This window comes from Leuciscus leuciscus (assembly GCF_965113295.1).
Source record: "Leuciscus leuciscus genome assembly, chromosome: 7".
Taxonomy (NCBI): domain Eukaryota; kingdom Metazoa; phylum Chordata; class Actinopteri; order Cypriniformes; family Leuciscidae; genus Leuciscus; species Leuciscus leuciscus.
The window spans coordinates 27227257-27240653 of NC_138731.1; the positions used below are offsets into that span (position 1 = coordinate 27227257).

General features: G+C 38.6%; 1 protein-coding gene across 1 annotated transcript in view; it reads right to left on the reverse strand.

Annotated features, from left to right (window-relative positions):
• dnah7 (dynein, axonemal, heavy chain 7) overlaps window positions 1–13397 on the reverse strand; it is an 82528-nt gene that overhangs the window by 39634 nt on the left and 29497 nt on the right. The window contains exons 29-35 of the mRNA XM_082174894.1: window positions 13164–13262; window positions 12782–13030; window positions 12132–12281; window positions 10350–10532; window positions 3055–3231; window positions 1704–1835; window positions 261–482 (exon numbers count right to left, since the gene is read on the reverse strand). Of these exons, the coding sequence (XP_082031020.1) occupies window positions 261–482; window positions 1704–1835; window positions 3055–3231; window positions 10350–10532; window positions 12132–12281; window positions 12782–13030; window positions 13164–13262 (1212 nt within the window). The remainder of the gene's footprint in view (window positions 1–260; window positions 483–1703; window positions 1836–3054; window positions 3232–10349; window positions 10533–12131; window positions 12282–12781; window positions 13031–13163; window positions 13263–13397) is intronic.

Here is a 13397-nt window from a genome sequence, read left to right on the forward strand (position 1 = left end):
AGTGAAGATAATATAGATAACACAAAAGATTATCACATTTTGTCCTCAATAAATACTTTTTTAGATGGTTCTTTATTTTTTTTTAAATGATCAGTAAGCTGTTAAAATGGATTTAGATGGAGTAGAGGAGTTTTCCAAAAGTATTTCATGTCAGCTACCTAATTACCCTAAAAAAATTGGAACAGGAAAAAACTTCCCAAAAGAGCCCAATCTGTTTCTCTCAACATATCCACTCAAATGTGTTAAAGAAACTTCCTGACCTCTTTGAGGAAGCGGTATTCATAGAGCGTGCCCTCAGTGGGTAAAGGCACTGTCAGCTGCTTGGCAGGAGGCTCCACATGCTCCAAGATTCCATGTTGTGTGCGCGTCTCCTCACTGAGGCCACCTGCCAGCATCTCCTTTACCAAACCATCAAACTTTACCCGTCCAGTCTCAGTGCAGCTGGCCCCGACTGACCACAAGAGGCAGAAAACAAATATGCCCTATACAGGAAGAAAGAAAAAGTATGTTTTCATGCAGTAAGAGAAGTCAAAGCTAGTAGTGTATTTTGACTAACAAACAGCTCAGTAAAATCTTACTGTTGGCGTCTGATAAGTCCATTTTTAGTATCATATATTGAGTTTTTCCATAAATAATATAATTTTTTACTTCCTCAGTTGCTGTGTAACCACTGCTGACCTTCCCACAGCTACTAATCCAATCAATTATTCATAAATATTTCTTTACAAACTTAATTCCACCTTAAGATCAATCTGCTGCAGCAATGACAATCAATACAAACATTGCCATCATTGATTTGAGACAAAATGCTTTGTGCTCCTTTGGCAAAAAAACCAAAAAAAAAAAAAAACTTCAAGATTGTGCAATACTCTGATGACCAACTGAGAGGCGGCAAATAAAGTCATTCCTATCTGGGAGGAGGGAGATTTTCTAAGCATTGATCCTGTACTAGCAGCTAATCAATGAGACTCCCCGTCTATGTTGGCACTTTTTGATCCACTGATATGATCTCCGTCTCAGAGGAGCAGGTGGAAAAAGATTATTACCTTTAGAGGAGAAATGCAGACAGTATTGACAGACTTCAGAGTCAGACAACACACAAAAAAAGGCAAAAGTTGCCTTTGGCTTAAGATATGACCCCTCAGGGCAGTAAAGAGAAGACATTTGTGAGAAGCAATTAATATGATGAATTTGCAGTCAAACACCCAAACTGGAGAAAAAAAGACCCTAGTATGCTTTGAGGACCAAGTGAAACTAAACAAGTATTTTGATTCACTAGCCATGAAAGCCAATTATTCAAACAAATGAAAAGATCCTTGAGATACACTATATCCAGTATAAGGTATCTCTCCTCTGTATTCATAACCGTCTGAACACTGTATATGTGTCAGATATATTGTATAAACAATTAATTAATGTAAAATATTGCACAAAACGATTGATCACAATTAGATCAAATGATGAAAATGTGAGTGGTGCCTATGTGAAACGTAATGCCATGATGCTAATGCGTTGTGGATCCTTGCAAGGACATTGTTATGTGGTTGCTAAGATGTTTTGCTTGGTTTTTTGCCAACTGCCTCAGTGTGGGCTCAGCAGAAGTGTGGATCAATTTCGGCTTCATAGGCAAAGCTGTGAGCGTTGAGTGCATTAAGTGTCCAACATTCTACATTTGGTCTTATTTTCACATTTTATCTCCTCACCTCAAGCCAGGAGCAGACATCTCTTTCATTCACCCCTTTCATCTGGCTATCCTCTCTGAACTCATCCATCATGCAGTCCATCAGATTCATCAGAGACCTCACCAGGCTCGTGTTGGACGTGGGAGATAATTCCTGAATGCCCACACAAAACACACTCCATTAGTCCGGACCAAGAACCCATGGCAAGATATATGGTGGTGTGCTATTATACTGGACAAAACTATCTTAAAGGTACAACATGAGATAATAAATAATAGCTCAATAATGGCTAGACAAAAAATGACAAACAAGGGAAGAAATATAGCAGCAAATGAGTGGCAGAAGAAAGCTCTACTCTGTCTGACAAAAACTGTATAACCAAAGTGCACTGTTAGCAATAAGAGACAAAACAGGACTGTCAGGAAAGTGTTTAAAAAAAAAAAGAAAGGACATAATTAGCGCTTTATCCCATTCTGAGCACAATCCAAGCATGTAAGCACAAAAGAACCCTTAACTGCAGAAGCCTGTGATTATTGGGAAAGGAAATTCTGTATGTAATGCCTGTACTTAATTGAGAACATGCATTTCCTATTCCTTCCAGACTCTTTCCTATTCCTTTCCAGATAATTATGTTTCATATAAAAAACGAATGTCTTTGTTTAAGTGTCTTTTTTGTAGTATCAGTGCATTTCTATGACAAGAGGTCACAAGTTGAAGTTAGTTCTTACAGCTCTTCTTATAATAATAATTTTAAAAAAAATGGTGATGGAAATGATATGAGGTGGGAGGAAAAAATATATTTTAATGGTTTTGCAAGTTTCTTGTAAAATGTAAAAGTTGAAATTTTTTCCAGCACCATGTCCCCTAAAGTGCACAGTAATTTATAAATGAATGAACACAAACTATTGATTTGAGATTGAGATTTGAAAAATATTTAACATAAAAGACGTAATGAGAGTATAAGTATAAGAGAGATATACAACTTGGAAAGTTGTCAATTAGTATCATTATGCAAATGTATTTGAGTAAATAATTCTGCCAACTAAATTCCAGTATTCTGGCTGTGCAATAATGGACACTTTGAATTGTAACTTTGAAAAAGTACACCATTCATGGTATGACTGCACTCATGTTGATATGTTTAAAGCAAAAATCATTCAAACTTACAAACATACAGTATTCAATCATGTCCCAAATTGGGTGTCCTGTTTAGCTTGAGAGAATAGGGAACGGGTTGAAATAATTTGTCAGTAATTAACAGGAGGAGAATATTAATTCAATGAGTGTGCAATTGTTTCTCTTAATATCAAAGATAACTTTACTTCAGTGGGAAAGCACTCGCTCATTATCTGCAGCACAGTTACAGTTGTACCTTAGTGCCTTTGCGGATGAGCTGAAGAGATGCAGGCAGTATGCGGTCGAAGAGGCCAGTAATGAGGTCTTTGTGCATGGAGCTCAGAGTTGATGGCAAAGTGTTGAGCCAGGACAGCATCAGAGGCCGCCATCCCAGCATGTGAGGCTCCATGTAGATCATACCACACCGAGATACCTGCACAGAAAGCAGTAAAGTCCCAGTTCTTGATAAAGAATATGTTCAAATGTTTAAATATGTATTGCAGTCTTCACTTGATATGATCCTTTAGAAATAATTCAAATATGTGGATTTGGTGCTCAAAAAACATTTCTTATTATCAATGTTGAAAATAGTTGTGCTGATAAATTTTTGGGTGGAAACCATGATTTGTTTTTTAATATAATATATATTTTTTAATAATCACTATTGATCAATTTAATGCAGCAACAATGCTGACATTTGACTAGATGATGGCAATGAAATGACCATCTTCTTTTGTAAAGCACTCGTGACCAAAGTTTTTATGTTTATTACTTAGCCATCTGGAATGGTGCATAGTTCAAATAAATTCCATTTTATTCATCTGCACGGCAGCTGCACTGGGTTACTCATAAAGATAAAGGTCTTTTGTGCTTAATGGTTTGATGAATAGCACATCATCAAGGTTACGTGATGGAAACAGCTGTCAGAAACCGGCTCCCACGGAAGGCCCATGCGAATGGTAGAGGTGTACGTGAATTGCAAACTGGGTGCTTTTGCACAGGTGTTAAGCCCGAGGAGACATCTGGGCCAAGCATGACCTCGAGGAGATGTTAGCTTGTTCAACTGAATTATCATTGAACTTTGCTCTAGTTTGCAGCAGGCCATATGAGTCATGCATCTATATATGAAAAGGAGCCAGAGAGAAACTGCAAGAGACAGATTTGAGCCAAGGGGAGATGGTTTATGCTTATGTTATAGCCAGACCTCTTTATTTATCCGTCAAAGCAAGACACGATATTCACACAGATTTGATCTCTGTCTCACTCTTTCCCTTTGGCTCTATCTCCGGCATCTACTTTGATCTGATCTGGTGGCAGTTGCAAACAACACAAAAACACACAGATGTTCACACACACTTTGATATTCTCACACGCTTTCTGTCTCCATAACACGCTTGTTTAATCTGTCATCATCACCCATTCTTTTGAATCATAGTCTTCTGCCCACACTGGGCCAAAAAAGGCTGCAATTCATAACTATAAGAGCCTTTCCTCAGGCTAGGATGTGTGAGGCAGAAGCTTTGTCGGATACAAAGCCATCTTAGGAGAAGACGCTGAGATAAATAAGGGGAGGAAATCGCGTTGGTGTTTCTGAAAGAAAGAATTTCAGCAGCGACATATCATTATGCCATTCTTGAGTAGGCTGGGTGAGGGGAAATCGTGGTGTAGGTGTGTTATTGTGGCACTGCCAGTGAATTGGCGAGTCCTCTTTTGACAGGTTTGCCGAATGACAATCCCATTTGATGGTCTACTTTTTTAGCAACTCAAAACATCAAAGGCAGTTTGAGAGATGTCTCCTCTGATAAAGATATAACAAAATGCGTTGGGAAATGTGAGGATATATTTTCATCAAATTTCATCACATTTTTAGACTGTACTATATTTAAAATAAATAAATATGTGCAGTGTATGCCTGCCGTTGTAGGTGGAATATATTACAGGAATATATTATTGGAATATATTGCAAATGCTTGCTGAAGCGATCCCAAAGTTAAAAACAAGTGACTAGAGAACAATGATCAATGATCAAAAAACAGATGGAGTCGATCGAGTCCATCAAGTCCATCAACACCCCCAAAGCAAGCAAGCAACTTTATTTATATAGCATATTTTCAAACAACAGACGTTGCCCCAAAGTGCTTTACAAAAATGATAACATTAAAATCATACAACAAAGCAAACATAACTTATTGAAAAGCTAAGGAAAATAAATACGTTTTTAAATAAGACTTAAAAGTGGCAATTGATGGAGCTGACCTCATGTGGAATGGGAGACTATTCCAGAGTTTGGGACCTACCACAGAAAAAGCACAATCTCCTTTTGATTTTAAATGACAACGAGGGACCTTTAAAAGCCGTTGGTCGGAGGACCTGAGAACTCTAGAAGGAGAGTGGGGAATAATAAGATCCCTGATGTACTGGGGGGCAAGGCCTGATAGGGCCTTGTAGACAAACAAGAGAACTTTAAATTCAATCCTGAATTTAACAGGAAGCCAATGTAAGGATTGCAGTACAGGGGTAATATGGTCTCTCTTTCTCACCCCCGTTAAAAGCCTTGCTACTGCATTTTGCACTAACTGTAGGTGGACTAGCACAGTCTGGGGGAGACCAATATATAGAGAATTACAGTAGTCAATCTTTGATGAGATAAAAGAGTGAACCACAATTTCCAAATCCTCACTGGATAGAAAATGCTTTACTTTAGCAATTGATCTCAGGTTGAAAAAGCTACCTTTAACAACGGCACTAATCTGTTTATTAAAATTTAGAGATGAGTCCATAATTACCCCTAAACTCTTTACATGATCTTCAATCTTTAAGGACAAGGAACCTAAATGATCAGGAAAAGTAGATGAGATGGGAGAACCTACAATCAAAACCTCAGTTTTACTCTCATTTAATTGGAGAAAGTTGCTAGAAAGCCAAAGTTTAATGTCAATGTAACATTCCTGTACTCTGTCCAGCGAACAGGTTTTATCTCACAGGAAAAAAACCCCGGAGATTGTCGGCATAACAGTGGTAAGCAATACTATACTTCCGAAAAATAGTGCTTAGAGGAAGCATTTACAGAGAGAACAGCAATGGTCCCAAAATCGACCCCCGAGGAACACCACAAACTAAAGGGGCCAATGTGGAAGAGAAGTCTCCCAGATTCACAGCAACTGTCCTGTCTTTTAAATATGAGGCAAACAAACCACTGAAGGGCTGTACCCTGGACACCAACCCAACACTCCAGACGGTTGAGAAGAATCTCATGGTCAATCGTATCGAAGGCAGCGCTTAGATCTAATAAAACTAGAACAACATGTGATCCTGAGTCCAACGATAATAATATATCATTAGTGACCTTGAGCAATGCAGATTCTGTGCTATGACAGGTTCTAAAGCCTGACTGGAATGTGTCTAAAATATCAAAAGTATTAAAATATGAATATAGCTGTGAGTAGACCACTTTCTCTAGAATCTTGGAGATAAAAGGCAGTTTAGAAATAGGTCTATAATTGTTATATACTGTATGATCCTAGTTTTTTTAACAAGGGATAAAGAATTTCATGTTTGAAACTGTTTGGTACTACTCCACTCATCAAGGAGCTGTTAATTATAGCTGTTAGGCTAGAACTCACAGTAGAAAAAACATTTTTAAAAAGATGAGTAGGGAGAATATCCAGTCTTCAGCTACCATCATTCATTTTCGAGACAATATCTGCCAGCTGTGCTGATGAAACTGGTTCAAAGTCAGTGAAAAGGTTAGACAGCACAGGATTAATTGATGAACGGGAATGTGAAGGTACAATTGCACTTCTGATCTTCTCAATTTTTTGAGTAAAAAATTATAAAAACTCTTCACAAGTCACTTGTGTGGCATCTCTCATGGGGGGGGTAAAATAGAATCAATTATGTCAAACATTACTTTTGGCCGATTTGCATTATCTGAAATTACTTTTTTTATATATATATAATTACCTATTTTTTCCTCCTTTACTACCTTCTGGTAGTTAGCCAGGGACTATTTTAACATCTCAGACTAAATCTGAAGTTTATCTCTCTTCCACTTCCGTTCAGCTAATCTGCACTCTTGTCTAAGAGAGCGGGTAACATTGCTTAGCCAAGGTTGAGATGTTCCCTTATGTTTCTTTAATTTAAGAGGGGCAACACAATCTAAGGTAAGAGTACATGACTTAGTAAAAGCCTCAACCAGCACTTCAGTGTCCTCTCCACCTAAGACTTTGTCTGTAACATGTGATAAATAAAATTCAGAAAAAAAGGTTTGCAGTTGAAGAATTGATGGACCTAGCATAATTTAAAGGCTGAGAAGAGGTTGGATGGATATAAGAACAAACAGAATCGAATACCACTGAATAATGGTCGGAAATGCCTACACCTGAAACCACCAAATTAGATACAGAAATACCAAATGATAACACAAGATCTAGTGTATGACCTTTCTTATGAGTAGAACCAGTAACATGTTGTGTGAAATTAAAAGACTTAATAATAGAAAGAAATTCATTAACCTATGGCTTTGATGGGCAGCATAAATGAACATTAAAATCCCCAAGGACCAAAAGTTTATCACAGCGAAACACCAATCCAGAAAGAAAATCAGAAAAATGCTGGATGAAATCCTTATTCAGTTTAGGAGGTCTGTATACCAAAGCACAGAAAAAATAATCCAGAGTATCAATCTTTAGTAACTGTACCTCGAAGCTCAAATAGGTTTCTGTGGATAGTAATCTGCATTTAAAAGTGTCTCGGAAAACAGTGGCAACACCACCTCCTCGTCCTGCGGACCGGGAGTTCAAAAAGTCACAGCCTTGTGGTGTCAACTCACCCAAAGCCATCTGATCGCCATGATTCAACCAAGTCTCAGTAATAAACAAAAAGTCCAGCGAACCCGATGTTAAAAAGTCATTCAAAATAAAAGCTTTGATTGATATAGAATGTGCATTTAAGAGACCCATTTTTATGGAGGTGATTCAGTCGTTTCCTCTTCATGGGTCAATGGAGGGGAAAGAGTAAGGTAGATCTGAAAAAAATTCCTATGTACACTACCAGTGGACTAGCCTACACAAAAACTCAGATACTCAGAATTAGAAGTTTATAAGACGGTATGTAAACCTATATGATAAAGTATCTAATAGGCTACTCAATCAAAAGAGTAAGCACAAGCCAAGTATACTTAATTATACTTTTAAGTATATCTCGATCAAAATACTTTTCTGTCAGTATACTTAAGTGACACTTTAAGTATATTTCTGATAAGTACATATGAAGTAGACTGAAAGTATACTTTCTTATTTTTTGTTTAAAAGAAGTATACTAATAGCACACTTGAATAAACTTTTTTGTACGGGAAAAGTTATATTTGATTTATTCTGTATTCTTCTGAAATCATTATGACTAGTAGATTAAGTGGATTCTGGTGTTTCCACAAATCTGTGTCTAGGATTGGTCAAACTAAAGGCTTGAGATCTTTTGATTTCTGTCACAGACTTAGTAAGTTGTACAGAAGTGGCTAAATAAACTACACTTTTATGAGTAGACAACCAACTAAAAGGTAATAGCTAACCCTGCACCCTCTGCACCGGACTAAGATCAGACTGACTTTGTGTCAGCTAAAGTAAGATTGAAATTACATTCTAATAAATTAAGTAAACTTCACATAAGCACTAGTAAAAGACCTACACACTTTATACCTTCGCCCACGCCATTGGATTCCGTCGTTGGGCCGATGGGTGGTCTTTGTTTGACAAAACCGCAATTTCTCAGCTTTTTGAAAATACCCCTTTAATAGAATATTAAAAAATATCCTCTTTAGAATACAGTGGGGAGAACAAGTATTTGATACACTGCCGATTTTGCATGTTTTCCTACTTACAAAGCATGTAGAGGTCTGTAATTTTTATCATAGGTACACTTCAACTGTGAGAGACGGAATCTAGAAAATCCAGAAAATCACATTGTATGATTTTTAAATAATTAATTTAAGGACAATAGGCAAGCAGCTTGGTGAGAAGGCAACAACTGTTGGCGCAATTATTAGAAAATGGAAGAAGTTCAAGATGACGGTCAATCTCCCTCAGTCTGGGGCACCATGCAAGATCTCACCTCGTGGGGCATCAATGATCATGAGGAAGGTGAGGGATCAGCCCAGAACTACATGGCAGAATCTGGTCAATGACCTGAAGAGAGCTGGGACCACAGTCTCAAAGAAAACCATTAGTAACACACTACGCCATCATGGATTAAAATCCTGCAGCGCACGCAAGGTCCCCCTGCTCAAGCCAGCGCATGTCCAGGCCCGTCTGAAGTTTGCCAATGACCATCTGGATGATCCAGAGGGGGAATGGGAGAAGGTCATGTGATCTGATGAGACAAAAATAGAGCTTTTTGGTCTAAACTCCACTCGCCGTGTTTGGAGGAAGAAGGAGAGTACAACCCCAAGAACACCATCCCAACCGTGAAGCATGGAGGTGGAAACATCATTCTTTGGGGATGCTTTTTTGCAAAGGGGACAGGACGACTACACCGTATTGAGGGGAGGATGGATGTGGCCATGTATTGCGAGATCTTGGCCAACAACCTCCTTCCCTCAGTAAGAGCATTGCAGATGGGTCATGGCTGGGTCTTCCAGCATGACAACGACCTGAAACACACAGCCAGGGCAACTAAGGAGTGGCTCCGTAAGACGCATCTCAAGGTCCTGGAGTGGCCTAGCCAGTCTCCAGACCTGAACACAATAGAAAATCTTTGGAGGGAGCTGAAAGTCCGTATTGCCCAGCGACAGCCCCGAAACCTGAAGGATCTGGAGAAGGTCTGTATGGAGGAGTGGGCCAAAATCCCTGCTGCAGTGTGTGTAAACCTGGTCAAGAACTACAAGAAACGTATGATCTCTGTAATTGCAAACAAAGGTTTCTGTACCAAATATTAAGTTCTGCTTTTCTGATGTATCAAATACTTATGTCATGGAATAAAATGCAAATTAATTACATTTTTGTTTTAGACTCCGTCACCCACAGTTGAAGAGTACCTATGATAAAAAATTACAGACTTCTACATGCTTTGTAAGTGGGAAAACCTGCAAATCGGCAGTGTATCAAATACTTGTTCTCCCCACTGTATAACTATAATCATATGGTTTTCTGAATAACAAAATAATTGAAAAATCTAAATTCATGTTCACACTATATTGTTCCAGTGACCGGAAATGCAAGCTCATGTGACTTTGGCTGCATTCCAAAGTTCAAGTTAGACAAAATCTGACCTGCAAATTTGTATATAAATAGAAGACCAATAGAAGAACGATATGTCACGCTGCAAGAATAAATTATCAACGGTTCAGGAAATAACCTTTACAAGCTTTTTCCATTCCTTATTATAAAATTCACTGGCAAACGAAGGCAGCATTTATTTTACAAAAATAAAATAAATGCTCTAAAAATTTATTCCATAAGAGATTCCCAACTCAAAATGATAGAACAACAGAAAGGTTTTGAATTAAAACACCTTTTACGCATTATTTGTAAGTTTAACATTTGCCTGTCATCTCACCGTGGCCGGTGAAGCCACCTCCAGGTCCATGGGTTCAAAGATAAGGCTCATCTGCGGGGACATCTGGATGATCTCTCCACTCATGAGACAAAGCTTCTTGTTGTCATCCAGTACAGTGTTCATGTTCTCAATCCACACTGCGTCCACAGGCCCATCGAAAATCAGCCACTTTCTGTCAGGACTCTGTTGGGGAGGCAGTGGACAGTCAGACTCACATTGAAAAATCTAACTTTAACTTTTCTGTTTGTGCTATGGCTATTTCATAATAAAATAGGTATTATTGTACATAGTGTTCTTTTATTTTAGCATTTTGTAGATAGGAGCTACCCAGCACAAGATGTTTTTCTGTAGAACACCAAATAATGTTTTTTCCTAGTATTTTATAAAAGCTTTTAAGTGAAAATATTTTTACGTGTAACTCTAACAAACCATGGATGCTTTGATTGAAAAATGAGGCTAACTAACATTTTCTCATGAAAGTTAAAAAATATTGATATTTAATTTTTAACACTGACATTTGTTTAACAAATCACAAGCTTGTATTGCTTGCATTGTTTTGGCCTAGTTCTTTCCACTGAAACAGGCTTTTCCCGCGATTCTGTAACATGCATTCAATGCCTCAAGAAAAAGCAGTGGCAATCAAATATAAAACTAAATGTGAGGAAAACATTTGACACCAGTCTCCTCTTATTATGTTGCTTTTTATTCCTCAATTACAGCTATTAGAGGATCTAGGTTTGTTCCTCACTTTCTTGCTGCACCAAAGAGACTGATCTACCATATCTTCCGCCAACAACTGTTTTAACAAAAACATTTATATCGTAAGCCGGGGGAAACAAAGCTTCAAACTGTAATCCTTTGGGAATGTGGGTATGACTGAACTCTGAATAACATTATAGTTAGTGGGTAAAATATGTCACAGTTTTAGGCTTAGAGTTACCATGGTGAAAGAAATATAAGAGCTGCATATTTTAGGCAGACACCACTGTGGGAAATTAAGTACTCTGTTTTGAGATGTCTTTAACTTGATGGCAGAGAATTTAACATTCATTGCCATTTATGTATCTAGTAGTGACTTAAACACAATTTATTTCTGTACATGGAGAGCCATTATTACTGTTAACTAAATCTTACACAATGTGTGCAATGCTGAGAAGCAATAAATGTGATGGTGCGAGGGAAGGATGGATAGAAAGCCAAGAGAAATAGAAGGGGGATGGATGGATGGATGGACGGACGGACGGACGGACGGACGGATGGAAGGAAGGAAAGAGGTATGGGTGGATCAATGAAGGCAGGGAGGGCAGAAGGATGGATGGATGGGTGGATGAGGGAATTAGGAATGGGTGGATGGGGGGTAAAAGGATGGAAAGGAGGGGATTTGATGAAAGGAAGATAGGAATGGATGTAAGGGGGAATGGAATGGAGAGATGTATGGATGGATGAGAGGATAGAGGTATAGATAGATGAATAAATGTATGAATGAAGGGATGGATGGATGGATGGATGGATGGATGGATGGATGGATGGATGGATGGATGGATGGATGGATGGATGGATGGATGGATGGATGGATGGATGGATGGATGGATGGATGGATGGATGGATGGATGGATGGATGGATGGATGGATGGATGGATGGATGGATGGGAAAGAGGGATGAAAGGAAGTTATGGATGGATGATTGAATAAATTAGTTATTGAATAAATGAAGGGAGAGAGGATGAGTGGAATAGATGTGGGATGGATAGACAAATAACATAAATGAAATGGTAATTGTACCTGGGAAATGGCAAAAGCTCTATAGCTGACAGCCAAGATGCCATCTGACCATTCATGGGAGACGGGGTCAAACTGGCCATACAGCTGGCCCATGGTGATAGACTTTGGGTTGATAACAGTGATCTGAACCCTGTTCTCCTCCATCAGACCCTGCATTCAAAACAGGTTAAGTTCTGTTGATACTATAATAGAACACTTACACACGTTTTTGCAGCAGTTTTCAATCGTGTCATATTAGCATGTGTATGAATGTGCTTCAGTGCAGTGATTTATAGCAGTACCATCACTAAATGTGTTGTCTGTTCTTTGGAAACACAAGAAATCACATTTCCTTTTATGAAAACATTTTGCAGACTTTTTAACCGTTCTATTATGCAAAAAGAGCAGTTTGTATTGTGGTATTGTGATACAAATTCACATCCACTTGGAACTGCTTGAGAAATGTGGGAGTATTTGAGACTTTGGGAGTTCACATCCTCTGGGTACAAGAAAAAAGTACTCAAAAAAAGTCAATAAGTAGGACAAAAGAACAAAAGTTTAAAGCCCTATCTTATGTAACAGATGTACAATGTTGAATGCAGAAAGCTCTACTCCCACTGTGACTATTTGAGCAGCACTATTTTTTGTGAACAGTTGTCAATTTCCAGCACCTTCTCACAGATGTCATGCAGGGCAGCAGAGAGCACACGGTAGGCCGATGTCTTCCCACCGAATGGCTCTCCCACCAACATGAAGCCGTGACGCACAATCATCATTTCATAGATCTGCAGGATCTTCTCAGCAAAGAAGTCAGTGACCTGCAGGTTCATCTTGGCACTGTTTTCCTTAATAGCCTCAAGCAGCACACTATAGTCTGGTTTCGGAAGCTTGACCCCAGGGAATAGATCAGAAGTGATGCCCTGGACAGATTCACAACGACTGAGAAGTTAGTGACTTAGTTAATATTAATTTGAGCATTACATATACATTTTAATGAATGCATAATTTGTGGTATATGTAGAATATATTGATGTGTGGTCCTAGATGTTGTACCTCAAATAATGGAAGGTCATGAGCCAGAAATTTTGGAAGGTTAACATCAATAATAGATCTCAGCAACAGAATATCTTCGTTCTCCTCTGGAAACATCAGCTGTGACATGTTAAACACAGGGAGAGAAAGAGGTTTGACACTCAATAAAAGAATTGCTTGCGCTGTCACTTTTCCGGGGTCTCCATGGGAGAGAGGCATTCAGCCACATTGTCTTTGCTCATTCTTTACCATCAC